At 54.1% G+C, this 20281-nt stretch overlaps 1 protein-coding gene across 3 annotated transcripts in view; it reads right to left on the bottom strand.

Moving 5' to 3' along the window:
- Positions 1–19469, bottom strand: part of LMO1 (LIM domain only 1) — a 40212-nt gene extending 20743 nt beyond the window's left edge. The window contains exons 1-2 of one of the 3 annotated variants that reach the window (XM_037839223.1): positions 19292–19469; positions 14583–14842 (exon numbers count right to left, since the gene is read on the bottom strand). In XM_037839223.1, the coding sequence (XP_037695151.1) occupies positions 14583–14607 (25 nt within the window). In that variant the 5' untranslated portion in view covers positions 14608–14842; positions 19292–19469. Of the gene's footprint in view, positions 1–14030; positions 14208–14582; positions 14843–19291 lie in introns of those variants that run through there. The other 2 variants (XM_037839225.1, XM_037839224.1) reach the window with 2 other exon arrangements.
- Between the last annotated feature and the right edge of the window lie 812 nt (positions 19470–20281).

Genomic DNA, 20281 nt, shown 5'->3' with positions numbered 1-20281 from the left:
CTCCCACCAGCTGCTCCGTATTGGGGAAAGGACCCCAGAGCACCCCTGGCCTCCCTCTCCAGCCGCTCCACTATGATCCAGAAATTTGACTCCATCCACTTTCCCAGTCCTGCTCCCCAGGAAACTCAGACCCTCCTGGACCCATTGCTTCCACCACTGTATTCATGCTGTGGAATTTCTGCATCCTCCAAGGACTCTGCCCCATCTGCCAGCTGGGCATGCGTCTGGCTGCTCCAGGACCCCTCCTCCTTGGGGCCCCTTTCTCAGGACCTTGAGCTTGTCCCACAATGGGCATCACAAGTTAAGTGTATAATGGATAGGATGATGGTGAGGCCTCCCGGGTACCCAGCCCTGGTTCAGTGAGGAGCTGCTGCCCTCTCCTGGGGCCTGTGAGCCATGCCCGGGGCCGGCAGGGGTGTACAAGCTTAGATCTGGGCCACAGAAGCCAGGAAGGGAGGCAGTAAGGCTGCCTTTGGGTCAAATGAAAACCACTGGAGGGAGAGAGAGCCATGCCCAGGCTGGGGACAGTGCCCCTTGTGGCTGAGACAAGGACCCCAGACAATAAAGCGCCCTGGCTAGCAGGGGGAGGCAGGGCCACACTGCGGCTGGGTGCATCCCGCTGCCCCGGGGCCCGGGGGAAGGACCCGCATAGGGCTCCGGCCTCATCTCAGCAGAGGCAGGCCGGCCTCCCTTGTGAGAAGAGCCCCACAGAGAGGACAGGTTGGCTCTGGTCCTCGGGGCAAACAGACCCCTGCTCATTTTCTAGGAGAGAGGCTGATTCCATGGGTCTTCACAGCTTCTTAGGAATCTGCTCCTTAGGGAACCTACTCCCCACCCCCAACTTCTCCAAACTTGTCTTCCAAAGCTCTATGGGGCCTGGGGCTGAGCAGGCCTCTCAAGGGTAAGGGTTGGCAGGACGGAATGTTACAGGTGCCACGCACTTTATGCAGCCACTGTGTTCTCATCAATTACTCCTCAAGTGGGCAAAGCACCACCGAGCTGGCAAAGCACATGACAAATACATTTTCTCTTATTTGAATTCCGTGCAGAGGATGGGGAGGGTGCTCTGGGCTCTAATTTATGTGTGAGAAAACAGAGGCTCAGAGAGGTTAAGTCGTTTGCCTGGGGTCACACAGCAGCGAGTGGTAGAGTGAGACTCACCTGAGATCTCCCAGTCAGAGGATGCAGAGGAACTCAGCCCATGCTCATTACCTTCCAAGCCAGAAGAAAGCTACTTCTGCAGTAAACAGTCGTGCCTTTGTGCAGCTGTTATTTCTTTTAAAGGATTTCAAATCTGCATGTGTCTGGGCTGGTGATATTTGGAGTTCCCTCCTCTTGGGAGAGAGAGTTTAAAGCCTATACCCTGGATGAGGAGGCAGAGCTATGGGAAGTGCCCCTCCGACAGGATGGAGAGGGTGAGGCCGGGCTATAGGGCTACAGGCAGAAGCCTTTGGGCCAAAGCTGGGCTGGGCAAGCAGGGGCCTCAGGCTCAAAGGTGGGTAAAGACAGTGGCTTTCAGGCTTGATCTGTCCTCCCTCTGGCTTTACCCCAGCTCTGGCCAGAAGTTCAGACTTGCTAGATAAGCCTCTACTTCCCCAAGGCTACAGCTCCAGACTGGGCCTCTGCCGTTTCCCTTCTGGACTTCAACTGCCTCCTCTCTGACCACGCTGCATCCTCACCTGAGCCTGCAACCCCACAGACCCAGTCTGCACCCTCTGAAGGGGAGGGAGGGAGGGAGGGAGGGAAGGAAGGAAAGAAGGAGAGAAGGAAAGAAGGGAGGGAGGAAGGGAGGCAGGGAAGGAGGGAGGAAGGAAGGAGGGAAGGAGAGAGGGAAGGAGGGAAGGAAGCGAGGAAAGTGGTGACAGTCTCGGCTGCTGGGCGATGGGGAGCAGGCACCCTGTGAATGTCGGATAGAAGGACCTCTGACCCCGGCACCACACCTTGTTTTCCCTGCCTCTAGTTTTACCCCTTCCAATTGCTTCCCCAGAGACCAAATTATCTTAATAAAATGTAAATATGAGCAGGACTCTTGCCTGTGCCTAAAACCCTTCAAAGACCTCAGCATAAAATCCAAACTCCTAACTGCGACCTACAAAGCCTGTGCCAGCCTCGGTCACCCAGTCCCCTGTCATCGAGCATGTCCCAACCCTGACCTCTCGGGCCACAGACTCGGCTTCCTCATCTTCTCTCTGGACCCTCGATCTCGTGATTCTCTGCTCCCTTCCAACTTCCTCCACCTTTCAACTCATTCATTCACTATTCACCCAAGAAATACTTACCAAGCACCTACTGCAGAGGCTTGCCCCTAACACCTATATTTTGATAAAAATTATGTGGACATCGATGATTTTTCATCATGAAAGTATTTTCTAATGAACTTAAGTCAATTTAATTCCTCGATCAATTTTCTATTCAAACACGTTAAACCATTTCTCCCCCATTCCCATTTTTATCTCATCAGGATTATTTTCATGGACATCAATTCTTCTGAAAATTTTCAGTCACTATTTGATTCAGGATCAGTTTTTGGCTCATATCAAATCTTACCAGTTAGCGCTTTTACCACTGTTGAGATTTCTTTTGTGGCAATTATTTTATCAAAAAACGTTTCCTGAGCCAACCTTTGCAGATCTAAATTTTGTCAGGAAGATTTGATTCTTCTGTCAATTTTTAGTCAATAACATACTTTACCAGGTGCAGTCTTAGCTGTTGCCAGCTTTACTTTTGTTAATTATTTCAGCCAATTTTACTAGATCTTTTTTTTTTTTCATTTTTCAATATTACTAATGAGATGTTATTCTCACGTACAAAGCATACTTTGGCACTGATCTGATAAAGCTTTCTGAGGGTTCAAAGAGTAGTGTGAAAATATCCTTGGGACAAAATGGCAGGTCAAAACTTCCCACTCTGCGCTTGGGCCAAGTACCAGCTTGGAAGCTGGTGCCTGAGGGAGCCCTGCCCACTGCCCCTCAGAGCCCAGGCCCCTGCCAAGAAGATGCCTAGCAGATAGGAAACAGCTTCTGGCTGGGGTGAGGGCGGTTGCCTGGAAGAGACAGCCTTTGACTGACAGGCAAAGAATGGGGTGCAGCCCTGAGGTCCCACGCTGGGCTGGATGCAGCTTCTCCTGTGCCCCAGACTTTTTGATTCAGAAAGTATCTCAGAGGCACTCAGCTTATTAAGGAAGAACAGCTGCTTTCTGGGCCTTAGTTTCCCCATCCATAAAAGCTGGTAATCCACCAGAGCCCTCTGAAGCCCGAGGCTATGACTTCTGCTGGCTGGCCTCCAGGCTTTGGACCTGGTCCAGTGTCCCCTCTGCCTCCTGCTTGAGGCTCCACCTAGGAAAAGCAGGGGAACAGCCACTTGGATTCAAACGTGGCAAGAGCAAATGTGGAGGGGGGTGGGGAGGCTCTCACCTGGGAACTCTGATTCTCCTGATCCCAGAAAGTGAAAGAAACCTGGTGGGGGTCCCCACCAACAGTCCGGCCCAGAAACACAAAGCCACAGGCAGCCAGCCGTCCTTGAAGTGCAAATGGGAAAACCTACGCCCAGAGAGGGAGAGGGACCTGCCCGAGGACACACAGTGAGATGGTGGCAGAGCCGGAATGGGGATGCAGGAGTTCTGGTTCCCAGCCCCGTGCTCCCACATCTGCTCAGGCTGCCTCAAGGTTGCTGCCTCCACTTCTCCCAGCAACAACAAGCGAGGAGTGAGGAGTGAGGAGCGAGGAGCGAGGAACTGGGGCCCTTGGTCGGCCAGCTTCCTAGAGCCTGGCTCAGGAATGAACCACCCTCCCCTCCTCCAATGCTCACAACTGAGTGAGATCGGAAGCCCTGGGGTTATGGACCCATTGGCTGGGCCCATACTGGCCTCTGGGAAAAGGAATCTAGCGGTCCCAACCCCTGTGCGTGTGTGTTTACAATCAGTGCCACCCCACCCCCTAACCACAGGGCCAGGGAGAGTCTGGAGGGTTTACCATCATCTCCCCAGGTTCATGGCAGGCACTCCTACCCAGGAGGCCTGGTTCTTCTCATCTGAACTTCGCCAGGTGCCATCTTGCTGTGACAGGCAGGTATCTTTCCCTCCCCAGGCACAGCCTATTCCTCTGCAAAATGTGGCTAGTATTTGCCCTCCCGATTTCCTAAGGATGTTGTGAAGATAAAAGCAAAGGCTTTGCGATATCTGTGGCCTCCCTTGGTGTGAGGTGACCCAGGAGGAGGAGGCACTGGGCACTCGGGGGATAGAGCAGGTGATTCATTTTCTCTGGGGGCAGCTAAACTGCCGGGTACCTGCGATGCATTTCTAGAAGCTGACCTCTCATGGTGGGCTGACAATGGCCCACACCTGCTGGTGTGCATGCCCTAGTGTAACCCCTTCTCCTTGGGTGAGTCCAGTGTGGGCTGGATGTAGTGACATTCCCAAGAGACACAAAGTGATGGAATGCCACATTTGTGATGAGGTCATAAAAGACTGTGACTTCCTTCTTGCCAGCAGACATACTTTCGTGAGAGCTTTGAGAAAGCAAGCTGCCAAGTTGGAAAGGCCCACATGGCACAGAACTGAGGGTGGCTTCTGGTCAGAAGCCAGAGAGGAATGGAGACCCTCAGTCCAACAGCCCATGCGGGACTGAATCCTGTCTAGAATCAAATGAGCAAACTTGAAGTAGATCCTTCCTCAGATGAGACCCCAGCCCTGACTGATCCCTTGATTACAGCTTGTGAGAGACCCTGAATCAGAAGACCCAGCTAAGCCATGCCCGGATCCCTGACCCACAGAAACTGAGATAGTAAATGTGTGCAGTATTAGGCTGCTAAGTTCTGAGGTCATTTGTTATGCAGCAATAGCTAATTGATATACCACTGCACTGGCAGGCACGCACAGACAGGCCTGAGAGTAGAGGCCCTGTGGACAAATCTCTACCCTACAACCTGGGTTGTTGTGAGAATATTTCTGGAACCCAGCCCTTATTGTGAAGTGTGGTGAGAAGAGCCCAGAGGAAAGAGCTCTCACAACAGCCCCATCCCAATCGTCCCAGCAGCGAGACCCCACTCAGCTGGGCAGACCAGGAAAGTGGGTGGAGCTGAACCACCACCTTATGGAGCTATAGCCCGGGGTCCTTTCCCCAAAGCAATCCTCCCAGGGCTGAGAATCCCAGGCACATTGAGCAGAGGAAACCTTCCAAAGCACATATGCTTCCACATTCCCCTGCTCCTCACCAGAACCCTCATGAGGTTAGGAAAATTGCACTGATCATCTGTAAGACTGTCGGCAGCTTCACCTGTTGCAGTCTCAGCAGATCATCTCCATTTTACCCAGAATTACTAAGAGGCAGGGGCAGGATTTGAACCCAGTCTGCCTGACTCAAAGCCAAGGCCAGTCCACTTGTTTTACAAATGGGAAAAACAAGAATCAGAGGGTCCATGCATTCTCCTGACACCCTCAGGCAGCCCCACACAGTCCTTCCTGGCCCATTTCTCCTCAGAGACCAAGTATCAGGGCTTTTTAAGATGCAGGATGGAGCAGGTGCCAGCTGTGGGCCACAGAGGCCCAGGCCAGGGCTGCTCCCACTTATCTGGGAAGAACGGGTCTCCCTCCCCCTCTCCAGCAAGGCATCGTGCCAACCAGCAACGGTGAATTATTAAAATCCCCCTCTGAGGTACCATGCGGATTTTTCTCCACTGAGACTCAGAGCAGAGGGGCGGCCGCTCCCGCCACACAATATTAAAATGTCAGGAGTTTAGGGCCTGCGTTGGTTGAGTCATAAGTTATCAGCACCCAGTGAGGGCCGACAGAATGCCTCCCTTAAATTATTAAGCAGAAAGCGTCAGACTGTAATATTTTGCTAAACCAAAGTACAGACACAGACAAAGATGTCATTTCAATATTTGAAACCAGCAAGTTTAATTTAAAATAAGAGCAAACCAATAAGCTCAGAACATAGCAGCGTATGAGAGGAAAATTATACTGTGAGAGGGAAAAAAAAGTGGAAGGACTTAAGAAATTTATAAAAGTAATCTCCAAGTGGAAATTAGAAATCAAGGCCTAGAAACAGAATAACACAAAAGAAATATTACTGTCCACTTTCTAAATCAATATAACACTGCTCCACGCCGGAATTACCATGGTAACTCAAGTAAAAAGAATCAAGCAATTCTTATTATTTCAAAATAAAATCACAGCCTGAAGCCTGGGTTTTATTACAACCACTGATAGATCGCTGCCTTGTATTTATCTGAAATATTGCTTTTCAATCAGCTGGTTTATGAATGTACACAGGCCTCTCACCAGCCCACTTACTGCCCTGTTTTGAGGCGAGGGGCTAACCAATGAATTGATTCCTGCCCAGCTGTATCTGCATACATGCCCTGGTTTAAGTTGGCTCTGGTGACAACGGAGCTTCACAGCCTCTCAAACTGTCCAGGGCCCCTGAAGGAAGGAGAGGAAAACTGGGAGGGGGCAGTGGGGGCTGACCTCGTTACCATCCCCCCTCTGGACTTGCCTGTGTTGGAAAGGGGCAGAGATCCCGATGGCAGCCCCAGGGAAACTGCCCACCCAGCAAGCCACCCCCCCACCCTAAGTCATCCTCTCCCTGGCTCTACCCCCTCTTCTCTCCTGTGAACTCCCCCCGAGTGTCCTTCTCCCCCATCCCCAAGTCTGACAGCTGGGAAAGGGAGTCAGCAGAGCACAGAGAATGAGAGCACGGCTCTGTGGCCACACTGTCTGGGTTCATGGCACTTGGGAGCTGTGGGACCTGGGACCGATTATTCAGCCTCCTTGTACAACAGTTTTCTCATCTGTAAGAGGAGGACAGAAATAGTAGCTTTTTCATAAGGTTAAGTATTAAATGAGATCATATATGTAAAATGCTTTGGTAGATTGATTGGGAAAACGGCCTCAAGTCCCTACCCCTCCCTGTGTCCTTACCCTTGGCGATGGAATCCATTTCCCCACCTCTCGAACCTGGGCTGGCCTGGTGATTTGTTTTGGTCCACAGAATGTGTGCGCGCGTGTGTGTGTGTGTGTGTGTGTGTGTGTGTGGCGGCTTCCCAGTGCCAAGCCTTGGCCTCAAGAAGCCTTGTGTGCCCCACGCTCTCTCCTGGACCTGTCTGCCCCGTGAGAAAGAGCTGGACAAATCTGCTGGATGATGTGTGGCCTGGGCACCCCCAGCCCATCAACCATCTGCTGGGGGTGGGTGAGCTCAGCTGAGACCAGAAAAACTACTCAGCCAAGTCCAGCCTAAATCCCTGACCCACAGATTCATGAGCTAAGTAAATGCTTACTGTTTTGAGCCACTGAGTTTTGGGGTGGGCTGTTTACAGCAATAACTAAGTGATTCAGATGCATAGCACAATGCTTTTTTCTGCTTCTTCTGAGCCCTTTTAAATAAGTGTTCAGAAAAATGATAGCTATTGTGTTTCTCATGACCTCTAAAGACTGAAAGGCTGAAGCCAGAGAGACTGTGCTATAACTGTGCAGAGAGCAAAGTTACTCCACACAGGCCTGAGGCTTCCTGGCTTATCAAGTTGGATCCATGGACATTAGGTTCCAGATAGGTATGGTGGTTCCCAGTGTAGAGATGAGATAACTAAGGCCCAGTAAGTTGTCTGAAATCACACAATAGTCGGCTGGGACTTGAATCCAGGTCTCCTGAATCATGGCACTGGGCTGTGCCTGAAGACAGAAGGGCACCCAAGAAAGCCCAATGTGACTTTGGGGAAGGAAGTGGGAGGTATGAGCTAGCGTGGCCTGTGGCCTACACGACCAGACCCTGTTTACCTTCACACTGAGACATGTGTCTCTGCTGCCTGGTCCAGCCTGCTTGTTCCTCTCACTCCACTTGCTTCTAATTTGCCCCTAGTTGTGTCAGCCACGGCAGGCTCCCACCCGTAGACACAACACAAAACACACACACTCCAACCACTGAGAGACAGGCTTGTTGCTACGTTGGGTAGATATGACTCTGAGCATTGCCTGGAATGGTCTGTGAGGGGCCTTGGCTACCTGTAGGTTCCTGTAAGGCTAACTGAAGGGGAGAGGGCATGGAACAAAGGTATAGAGACAAAGGCAAACTCAACATTGGGTGGACACTGAACACAAAACCAGAGTGGACATATTGGACCTGCATAGCCTAGTGTGATTCTAGAGGTGGCAGCAGGCCTCAGGCAGAACGCCAGGGTTGCCCAGGTTGGGTCAGTCAGGTTATAATGAGTATCAGGAGAATGATGGCAGGTGGGATGGGAGGATGGTGGTGGCAGAACAGAAAGAGATGGGTCCAAAGTCCCAGGTGAATTCAGTGCATGGTGGAATGAGAAACATTTAACAAGCATTCCTTGGGTAAAACTGTGATTTACTGCGCCTGCCAATTTCTGTGGTATAAATACTCTCCACCCTTCCTTGCCTCAATGGCCAATTTCAAGCTATCAATGTGATGTCACTGAATTTGGATTGGGGAAGAGATGCGCAAAATTAGGTCTTATAAGCCAACAGGAGTTGACTCCTATACTCAACTGGTGTAGTCTCAACCTGAGAACAGACCTGCCAAGAGAACTCACTCTAGCAGCACCAAATAAAGCTAAGCCTGGAGGGTGTGGGGGGATGTTCTGCATGCCTCAATATCTTTCAACGCCATGCAGGGTGGGTAGGTAGGACAGGCTATATGCTCTATGTACCTCTGGGGCTTCTCCAGTGCACTGGAGCTCAGGCCAGGTTAGTGCCCATCAGCACCTTCCAGGAGGATCTACATCTGAGGATAGAACCACGTCCCCTGGGGTGTCAGTAGGCTGACGAGAGTCATGACAGGAAGCACAGGCAGGTGGCCCCAGTATACCTGATGTTCCTTCTCAACTCAGCCTCATCACGCCTTGGGGCCAGAGCCGAGGGCATGGCAGCTGGGCATGGAACCCAGAAAGATGTGGAAGCCCTGGGCTCTAACTCCCCATGTAACTATGTACAACTCTCTTGCTCTTCTGGAGCCTCAACTTTCCCCCTATAAATGGAAGGGCTGGCAAAGAGTAATCTTGGAGGTTTCTTCCCATGATGCTACCTACCTTGGAGACATGGACAGTGGAGAGAATGAGGCCATCTGCCTCCATAGGCAGCAGCGAACAAGGGCCATAAGGGATAAACTGGAGGAGCAAGACAAGGGCCCACTATCCAGCAGTGAACAAGGCACTGGGACATACCAAGGACAGGCACAGGATGATTTCAGAGCATACTGTTAATGGTACAGAGAGCAATGGCATTTCACATGGGTATAAGCTTCCTAGTATAGCAAGTGTGTACACGGACATTATCTCATTTAATCCTGCTAAGCCTATCAGTTAGGTGTCGTTGTTCTCATTGCAGAGATGAGAAGGTGTGGAGACAAAGCAGCCTCAATGTTGGGTAAGCATAGAACACAAAACCAGAGTGGCCATATTGGAGCTACATAGCCTAGCATGATGGTAAAGGAGGCAGCAGGTCAAATGGTACCTGCTGGGGCACCCGTGTTCTTTCCTCCACCTTCTACCCCATCTCCTTCCAATCTTCCTAACACTCCTGACTGGGGGTTTGGGAGAGGCCCTTTGGTCCCTGGAGATGGATCCAAACAACAGCCTTGGCCTCCCCTGATACATGGGAGCAGCTCTGCCCTGTGGATGATGTAGCTTTGGAGGGAGCCCCTAACTCCCTGAGATCTCATCTGCTCAGGACCTCAGCATACCTTAGGTAGCACCCCCATCAGCCTCCCCTGGCTGTACTGCCACAGCCCTGTCCTGTTACTCAAAGAAAGCCCAGTCGCTCTAACCATGTCCACTTCCCACCTCTGGCAGCCTTGTGCTGGCAAGCCCAGCTGGACTGAGGCTGAACCTCATGTCTCCTTCACCCACAAACACAGAGGGCCAGCCACCAGAGCTTGCTGGCAATCATCCATCTGTTCCAATGGTGAGAGGCCAAAATAGACCTCCCCTTGGTCCTGCTCACAAATGGGGCCTGCTGAGGGGCTCCTTAAATGGAAATGAGTAGGTGGTCCTCTCTTCTGACTCCAAGACCTGGGGCAGGGAATCAATTCTCTGGAGGGATGAGAAGCAGGCCCCAGCTCTACGAAAACACACATTTCCATGTGTTAAAAGCATCTTTGTGGGACTCATTGAGAGAGAGAGAGAGAGAGAGAGAGAGAGAGACAGCAAGAGAGAACGGCAGCTCCCACCATCACCGAGGCCAAGTGAGTGGCCACATCAGTGCTGAGCCCCGGCATGCAAAGGGTGAAGCTTTTAGGCAAGCAGTGGCCGGTGATCTCAGCTTCCCCCCATCCTAATGCTCCTGAAAGGCTCTCTCCTGCTCCCTGTAATTGGGCATCAGTAGTTAATGCAGTATTGACTGCATTACACGCTCCCGTGCCTCCCCTCGCTAATGCCAATTGCATCACCTTGTACAGTCACCGGCTTGCTTGGCCAATAGCTTTTAAAAGCAATCCAAATCATGAATCATATGGGAAACTTTTAGCAAGACACCGCCATCCAAGGAGACAATTTACAGTTGAGTTAATCTGGGTGCATTAGCAAGACATGGATTCCGGACGACAGACCAATTTATGTTGTTTCCCTGTCCCCCGTTGGTGCTTTGGGTGGGCAAATGAATGGAAGAGCAGGGAGCAGAGAGAAGCACCTGCTTCTTTACCCAAGGCTCAGGGAGGGGGTGGGAGAGGCTCATTTGTACAGGCTCTGCCTGGCTGAGTTTGGGCAGGAAGGGGAAGCGGATGCATGTGCTGCTGAAGATGTGATGCCTCATTCCCAGCAGTAAGGAGGTTGCTGCTGCTCAGGAGCCAAACTATGATGGAGACCCCCCACTTCCAGGCACTAGGTGAGTGGGCAGGCCTGGGTCACACCCTGCCAGCTTCCCAAGACCACTGGGCTCTGCCTTCCTGTTGATGGGCTAGGGTCTCTGCAGTGGAACAGCATAGAAGCCCACTCCCTGCCTCCATCTCCAGGGCTGGGGAGGTCCTGGCCACACTATGCCAGAAGAGGCCTCCAGAACTTTCCATGGTCTTGATTATGGTGGGAAATCCCAGAGGTTCTGCTGGTGACCAAGTAAGGGCTGGTCAGTGCCCTAGCAGAAGCAAGTGCCTGCCCGTGCGGATCAGTCGAGCTCACAGTGGTCATTAACAATTGAAGACTCAGCTGTCTGGCTCTCCTTAGGCCATCTCCACTCTCCTTAGGCACTTTTGCTTATTAAAAATGCTCTAGGAATCATTTTTGGGCATTTAGTTCCACAACCCACCAGCTGCTTCCTGTGGTCATCCCTGTTTTACCGCTGGGCCTTTGCAGAGGAGGTTTACACACAAACCTGCCCTCCAGTATGCACCTGAGGACAATTCAGCACCCCAGTGGGATGCCCTCAGCCTCCTCTCCTGCCCAGCACGCCCCACAGCCCCAGCTCCTCGCTGTTCACGAGCCACTGGGAGCCTCTGCAGTCTGCTTCTACTTGCAGGCTTCTTCTCAAGCAGGAGGGACAATCTGACAATCAGAGTTCATGGTGGCAGCTCCCTTTGCTCACCTGGGACTTCAAGCCTCCCCCAGAAAGCACTCTGCTCGCCTCATCCTGGGGGGCGCCACCAGCCCAAGCTGCAGGTGCCAGGGAAAGAGGGCCATTACTCCAGGAAAGTTGGAGCTGAGCTCCGTCTCACTGACAGGCAGGCCCGACAGCATTTAGAAAGCCCAGATCCTGAGTTCCAGTAAAGTGGAGCTGGCTACGCTAAGAGCAAGCATCCAAATGAAAGCAATTAATCTTAAAACCCAAAGTTTAACTCTTTGCAAAACAGATCTTTCCGTCTCTGTGGTGACCCTTCACTGCTTGACCTAATGGATTACTTTATTAATAATGCACTGTGCTTAAAAGCAAAAAAAAAAAATTTTTTTCTGACAATTCAATACTTCAGAAACTCTGTTAAACCCGTTGCCACGGCAAAGGGATTGATATTTTATTATCTTTCAGAAGTGCAACATGAAAGCCCTACAGCACAGCAGAGAGGGAGCTTTGGTCCTCGGCAGCTGGCAGACCGGACTTCAACCGGAGGAGCCCCAGCCTCCTCTGACAAGATGCTGTCAGGTGGAGAAAAGGTATTGGGAGTGGTTAACAAGAGCCCCGAGTCCCTGCCGCCACCAGACAAAGGGTGCTGTCACAGCCCTGAGGAACACACCCTTGGGGGCCCTGGGGGCCAATGCCGACACCCAGCCTGGGCAGCCACCTGCTAGGAGAGCATAAGTGTTCAGGAAGAAGTTAGGCAGTAGGTTTGGAGGGATAGGTGAGTGGGCCCAGAGCCACTCTTCCTCCCCCAAGTGAAGGTGCCACCTTTAAGACATTGTGGAGCCAGGGGAGGCCAGACTCTAACAGAAAGTGGAGAGTGAATTTCTGAGCAGAAACGCTGCTTTTGAAAGATAGCTCTAGGCTGGACAAGAATCAGGTGGCTGCTCAGGGCCTCGGCTGCCTGCCCCTTGTGCTGAAATAGGCTCCAGAGCTCAGTGGGGTCAATGGTAGAGGGCACCGTTCATTTAGACCGGACAGAGACAAGGAGAAACAGATATACCCAAGACAGTTGCAGTGCAACTGCACTCTGGATGCAGGAGACTGTCTAAAATGACCTCCAGAAATCTATTTCCAGTCAGGGCTCATCTGGAAACCCTTGGCATCACAGAGTCTGAGGCATTCTGGGGTGCCTGGACATGCAGCTAGTTCCAAGACCCTGGGGAAGAGGGTCATCTTCTTGGCATGAGATGAATCTGCCTGCTTGAGTCCACCCATGTGAAAGACCTGGGTCTTCTGGATTCCTGGCTTGGGTCTGGGGAGCTACACATGATGAATAATCCCAGCTAAAGCCAGACCTTGATTTCTACATGTTCCCACAGTGACAGGATCCCCAGACACCAGGAAAGGATCTTCTGTACCGACTTCTGCAAGCCCCTCATTTTACAGAGAAAAAGTGAAGCCCTGAGATGGGCATGACTAGTCTGAGAGAACGCAGGGGGTTGGTGATGCAAAGGAGCTGAATTTTCCCCATCTGGTCTGATCCCTTTTCATTCTATGGAAAATTGTACCATCCGTGTTCTCTGATGGCCCACTCCCACCTGGGAGGCAGTGTCAGGGGGGATCCAGAGGAGGGGACTGAGAATAGAGAAGAACATACTGAAGATGGTCGTCACATGCCAGCCAGCCTCTAGCAAATGGATTCTTTTGGCTGGAAGCCTTAAGCATCTAGCTCCCCTTTCCTCTTCCTACACACATGCTGAGACATGGCCTTCATGGGCTGACCAGCCACAGGCTCTCCCACATCCACCCCCAGGCCAGACACTGTAAATGCCTCAGAAGGTGGTAGGTAGGCTGAGGGCTCCAGCACACGGTAGCAGCAAAGGGAACATCCCATGTGACCTTGAGCGAGTCACTTAGCTTCCAGTCTTCACCATGTGACTGCATCAATAACACCACTGCCCCCATGGACAGAGGGCACAGGCCCAGTGGGGACTCTTAAGGAGAAGGTCAGACTGACTTGCATGAAACCCACCCTTTCAGGTCCTTGCCAGTGGCAGAATGCAGGCAGCAGCCTGGGCATCAGCGATTACATACAGAACTTCCTGGAACCCCCAAAACCCAAGCAACCCTCACCTACAGGGCAGGGGGTTCTGGGGCAACAGCCACGGAGTGCCCACTCTCCTGACCTAGAGGCCAAGCTTAGGCCACAGGGCTTCAACCCTTAAGAAGGCTGGGATCCCCAAACCTCTCTTGTGTTGGACAATCACGGCAGGGCATCCCCAGCCACTAAGATATTGCGGTCCGTGGGACCACGTGCTAGTGGCTTCCAGCAGCCAGGGGCTCCTCTGATCTCTCAGCACTGCAGCCCCCTGGGAACACTGAGGCCACCAAAGTCCACGCCATTCCCAGGGGACTTCCCCCGCAAGAGTGCTACTGGCCGGTGGCGGGGCACTTTCCTCCTCTGAGTCAAACTCTTGCCTCCAAGCTCAGGGAGACAGGGAGACAGCGGGCAAGGAGGGTGGCCTCTCCTCACCGAGTCACGCTCGTGGGCAGCGTCCTCCGGAGGGCCCAGCCGGCCTTGCTCTCGCCTCGCGAGCATCCTGGGGCGAGCGCCCTCATGTCGCGCGTCCGCTGGCCCCAAGCTCGGAAGTTCCGATCCTCCCCGAGGCCGCTGATTTGGCAGGCGCTCAGCGCCTCTTGGGTAACGCGGCCGGCGCGAGGGTGATGGCTGCGGTGAGAGGAGCAGCCGCAGAGACCAACAGCTCAACGCAAAGCACCACGGGGCAAAAATCCGAGGGGAGCCGGGAGCCTCCACGCGGCCTCGCGGAGCATCACATCGGCCGCCGCACACCTCCTCCGCCCGCAGCCGGACGCGCAGCGGGACGCCCAGGGGTGGCGCAGCCCCGGGCTCGCTCCCACCGCCCCCGCCTCCAGTGCCGCCCGGCCCGGCGACCCCAACCCGCCGCCCGCCCAGCAATCTGGGCACTGCCTGACCTGTGTGCGCCTATGTGCCGGGCGCGTGTGTTTCAGCGCGCCGCGGCGGGGACTGGGGGTAGGGGCGTCGGGACCCCCGCCCGCCACCTACCGTCCTCCTTGTCCAGCACCATCATCTCGGGCGCTCCGTGTCCAGCCGCAGCTCGGCTTGGCCGGGAGAAGGGCGCCGACTCCGGGCGCGCTTCGGTGGGGCGGCCGGTCCTCGGGCAGCAAGCGGGCTCTAATTACCCGCTTGTCCGGCTCTTAACCTAGATTGCACTCAGCTAGAATTACATTCAGGAGTGAAGCACTTCGCAGCTACAAAAGCAGTCTCACCTACTTTTGTGCCTCAGAATTGCAAGGAATTACGAACTGCAATTTAGAGAGAGAGGGGGAGAGGGAGAGAGAAGGGGGAAGAGAGGATCAGAGCCGTTTCTTTGATTCTCACCTTCTAAATGGCTCAATTTGCCCAATATAATCTGTCTTAATGTAATTGCATTTGATAGCTCATAACCCTGGCTCTGGCCACGACACAGCTTTCAGCCTCATAAAGTGTTTTCCCCTCGGATTTAATCTGAATCTCAATCTAAAATTATATTCAAAGAGCTGGGAGAATCTCGGCGGCCGTCTCCCGCTGCCTTTCTCCCTCAATGTATGAGGTTTGCACTCCTGCTACTGAATAAATGCACACATTTCCCGAGGCCCCCCTCCCTCCCGGGTTAATGGGGAGTGGAGACGAGCGGCTACCCGGCTCCGCAGCGCCACCTCGAGGCCACTTGGTACCTACTCGACGCGTGGCTGCGCTCAGGTTGGTCTGGTGGACTAACCCCCGTCTGTTGTTCCCAGTCCCTCAGCAACAGCGGGCCCTCCTCACCCAGCCGCTCTTTCTCTGCCGCTGCGGCTTCCCGTCCTATCTGCTCTGCCCAGGGTTTCCAGTTGCTTCCCTTACTGTTCCACAAAGCTAAATCTCTGCAGGACAGGACCTTCCTATCCTGAGCCTGATAAGCAGCACCCTGATCCCAGCAGCCCCCCAACAGCATCCTAAGTCCATGGAGAGGGGAAGCCTGTTTCAACTTCTGACCAAGCAGCCCCCAGGGCATGCATGGCCTTGGGGCTTTCTCCTTCCACAAGTATTTATTGAGTTTGTATTATGTGCCAAGCACGGTTCTAGGCACTGGAGGTACAGCAGTGAACAAAACAAAGACTCCTGCTCCTATTGCAGAGTTGACAAGTCTTGCTCTGTAACTCAGGGGACAGGAGGAGAGACAGTGTTCATCTCCTTTGCTCCTGGATTCTGCTTCTCTCCAGGGCCCTGGGACTGGTGTCCTGATACCTACTCCGGGAAGGCCACCCACTTTCAAATCCCAAGATCTTTTTTTTTTTTTCCTTGAAGGTACAGGGTTCCAGGATGGGATGGAAATCTTTGTGATGGGTGGGCTCCAGACAGCTGTGTTGGAGGCTCGGTCCTGGGAGACACTTCTGTGCCTTGACTCAGGCAAGGAGAAGAAAGCTAAAGTCCCCGGAGGGCTGAAGGGCTGCCAGTTGGGATCTTATCCCATCTCTGCCAATTACCAAGGGTGGTCCTTAACAATTAACTTTCTCTCTCTGGGCCTCAGTTTCCCTGTCTGTGAAGTGGAAGACCTGTTCTTCCTGTCTCCAAAATTGCTGTGGGGATCAGATGAGAAGATTCATGTGAATGACCTTTGTAAACTGTGCATGTGTGTGTGTGTGTGTGGGGGGGGTATCGGGTATAAAGGAGACCTGGAGGTCAGGCCTTGCCCCTTAAGCCCTGGGAGGTCGCAATGCAGCGTGTGCTTGACAGAAGGGGAGGGATGCTGCAGCCCACCCTCCCCTCTCCTACAGAGGGAAGTCAGCTTTGAGAAAATAGAAGAGAGGCTGCTTCTAATGAGATGCCTCATCCGCAGCTCAGAGGGTTTCACTTTCCCCTTCATCTTGAATACTTAATCCTAATAGTCCTTGAGTATATTTGATGTTAAATATATCATGTTGCACAGACTCGCCATCCCTCAGGACTGTGGCTTGATCTCTCCCCTGTTACTGCTGCTGGAGCATTCCCTGAGGGTCTAAGGAAGGCTTTGGCACTGCCATTGAGCCACCACTGCCAGTGGCACATTTAGTGCCAGCTGGTCACCCTAGCCTGAGCTGGGGGCCAGACAAAGTGGCAAGGGGCAGCTTCTTGCTGTGGAACCCCCACCCCCACCCCACCCTGCCATGCTACCCAGGAGCACTCACTCCACAAGGCTGCAGCCTTACTCCCAACCTCTGGGGGCCACTTCTCCTCACATTCAGGGTCTGGCCCAGACCCACACACCAGCCCAGTTTCCCACTCTCTTGTCCATATGTTGTGCCTGGGAATCTGCATCCCAATGCTGGTTCCCACCAGCTCCAAGGTACCCAGTTATCAGCCATGCAGCTGTCATCCCCTTGGGGAGTCAGAGCCCTTTCTGCCCCCAGTCCAGGACCTGAAACAGGCCTTGGGAGCTAAGGAGCAGGCTGCAGAAGCAGGTAGGGTGTATCAGCAGGGGAATGGTGTTGTGAGGGGCTACCTGTGCTTCTGCTCTCTCTGCATCGCAAGCTGTGAGCATAAAGTTCCTTATCTGATCTGGAGAAGGACCTCCACAGCTGGGTTGTGTAGCTGTCTGGTGAGCCCCAGAAAGTTTGGGTGACTTGAACTCCCAGCTAAGATAGGGCCTAGTGGATTGACAGGAGCCAGACATAAGCCACACTCATCTGATGGCTTCACTTCAGCTCCGGTGTAGTTGCTGGGTAGGCAGGTAACCCCCCTCCCCATGCTGTCACCCAGGCTGCCTCCAAGTCCCAAGACACACCCACAACACCAAAAAGGAATCCTTGGCTCCCTTGGGGCTGCTCCCAACACATTCCACAGGTGATGTGTATGCACTCTCACTTCCACCTGCCAAGAGTGCTCCAAAATGCCCTTGAAATGCCTCTTGGGGTCAGCAGGGGGAGGCCAGCTGATCAACCCTCAGGGATACAGTGAGAAGAAAGGGGTGTTACTGGCTGCTTTATAAAATTCTGGGTAGGTCCAAGCAGTTTCTTGCGGCACCCAGCAGGAAAGTCCTGAGGAAGGGTTCCTGCATAGGAGCTGGAAGGGTGGGGAGAGTGGGACCCAGTGCCTGAGGGCCCGGGCAGACCAGATATTCCAGAACTGTGCCTTGGACAGGGTCAGATGTACCTCAGCCTGAGGGCCCTGCTCCCAACACAGTACAGCTGTCTACAAGCTGGGATTAGCAGCTGGCTGCACAGGTGATGCTCAGGGAGGTAGCTGGGGTGATGAGTGCCCCTTCCCTATGCCCCCACAGCTAACAGGAGGGAGCAATCCTACAGACTTTACAGTGCAATCAGGACAGATCCTGGCCAAGTTCAGGTGCCCTGCCCTGCTCCCCTACTCACACAAAAGCAGCCAATGCACAGGAATTTGCAACTAGCTAAAGTGAAGAAATGCATACTTGGCAAACTTGTACTCTTGGTTTCTGGGAGCCCTGTAAAGGCCTTCTCAGAATCTGCAGCCATAAATTGTTAGATCTTGTGGAGGCCTAGGCCAAATCTGCACCCCAGAAGACAAGACTTCCCCAGTCCTTTGATGAAGGCTAACCTAGCCCAACATGCTGACGTTGAAAAGGCTGTGGGTGTGGTTTGCCCAGGACTGAAGGGTGCAGGATGCAGGACTTTCAGTGCTAAAACTGGGACAGTTCCAGGCAAACCAGGACAGTTGATCACCACAGAGGGGGTGAGGCAAGAGATTAGTGGAGCCAGAGAGGAAGGCCAGGCAGCCAGACCCTTTCCCTGGAACAGCAGCTGCCTCTCAACCCTAAATTTCCCAGCCTCCTCACCCAGCAGCTTCATTCTCCAGGCGCTAACAGACTGCTTTAGCCCCTGGAGACCGCACACCCACCAGCCAGGGCCAGAGTTATCTTGGGAGATTGGCAATTGGGATGGGAAGGGAGTGAGTTGGGCCTAGAGGGAGATCCAAATTTTGTGAGGCCCAAAACTTACTTAAGTAATTTACAGAACCATCTTTAAGAAAAGGAATAGGAGATTACTAATACAAAATTACCACCAGGGATAGAGTAAGTAACTAAAGGACATTGAAGCTAAAACTTCACTAGCTTCAAGGTAAATCCACTCTGGTTGAACATGATATTTTGGACTATATGGCCCACCCACCTACCCTGACCAAGGGCCATCTCCCAACACGGCTGGGCTGGGTGAACTGATGGCACCTTCTCCAGCCCTGCCAGGGGCATTGGCAGTGCCACCATCCAGCAGCCCAGGACTGAGGGGCCCCAGGATGATATTGGTCTGGCTGGACCCTCACCCCCAGGTTCTCTGGGCATCCCCCTACTGTGGCCGGGTGGGGATGGGGCGCGCAGACACCCGGGGAGGCCGAAAGACTGGCGGGCAGCCGCTACTGCCTAGGAGTTCGCGGCGCGGCGCCGGTGGGAGACGCGCTCCCGGAGCCTGCAAGGCGGCAAGGGCGGGTGAGAAAGTTCCCCGCCGGAGCGTGCTGGGCCGGCGGGCTCCTGGTGGCCCGCGAGACTTCCTCCTCCCTCTGAGGAACCTCGGGAGCGGAACCTGCTACCCCCCGATACACACCCGCACATACATCCAGCCGCCGCGCTTCCGGGAAGCCGCCCAGCGGCCGAGCGGCCGGGTGCGGGGCGGGAGCCGCTGCCGCCGGGGCAGGGTAACCTCGGCAGGGCCGGAGCCGCTACCCCGCCCGCACCCCGACGAGCCCCACGCGACCCCTGGCACGGGCGCTGCGCGCCGGGCACCTACCGTCCTCCTGGCCCAACACCATGGTCCCCTCCCTGGCGACTCCAGCTGGGCACGGGCCGAGGACGCCGAGAGGCGAGCGGCTCGGGCTGCCGCGCCGCGGCCGCCTACTTGCGATGCTCCCGCCGGCTCCGCGCCCCGCGAGCCGCGGACGGGGGCGGACAACCCACGCCTGGAGAGCTGTCCGCCCGGCAGGGAGCGAGGGACGGAGGCGGGCGCGGCGCAGGGGCCCGGGTGCGTCCGCGCAGGGAGACGCCGCGGGACTGGCGGGCTGGGAGTCCCCGAGCCGCGGGAGCAGCCGCTGGCCGGGCCGGGCCGGGCCGGGGTCGGAGCCGGAGCCGGAGCCGGAGCCGGAGCCGCAGCCGCGCGCGGGTTCTCTCTCCGCGCGGGCCGCGCTCGCCTCAGCCGAGTGAAGCCTGCGTTTCCCAGGGCCCCTCAGATTCCCGTTAATTAAATCAATTCATTATGCTCAGATCTGATTAGCGGCCCTTCCCCCCTTTGAATCAATTATTCAATACACAAACATAATTGCTTGGGCCAGAGGTGCCCGCCATTAGCTTATTTAACTCCAAGGACACTAATTACCCGCAGGGCACGGGAACTTTTCTCATTAATTCTGACAAAACACAAAAGCACAGCCAGAGTGTGTGCGTGTGAGGGACTGTGTGTGTGTGTTTGTGTGTGTGTGTGTGTGTGTGTGTGTGTGTGTGTGTGTGTGACTGTATGCCAGTGTGAGGGATTGTGGGGTGTGAGCGACTGTTTCAGCTGAGGATGAGACGTGGCGGGGGGGGGGCGTGTGATTGCGATTGTGAGTGCGGGAGTGTGTCGTCTTGAGTCGGTGACCATTCCATTGCGAGACAGGTGTGTGATTGTGAGCGCACAGGGCTGGGTGTGGTTGTGCGTCTGCAGACTCTGTAGCTACCGTGGTGGGAGCCCTCATCCTCGTTCTTTTATCGTCTCTGTCCCTGCAATTGCCCACGGCATGCCCAGATC

This window comes from Choloepus didactylus, chromosome 6 (assembly GCF_015220235.1).
Source record: "Choloepus didactylus isolate mChoDid1 chromosome 6, mChoDid1.pri, whole genome shotgun sequence".
NCBI classification, from domain to species: domain Eukaryota; kingdom Metazoa; phylum Chordata; class Mammalia; order Pilosa; family Megalonychidae; genus Choloepus; species Choloepus didactylus.
Note: the sequence above shows the minus strand (reverse complement) of the source record. Positions and strands in the feature narration are given on the sequence as shown.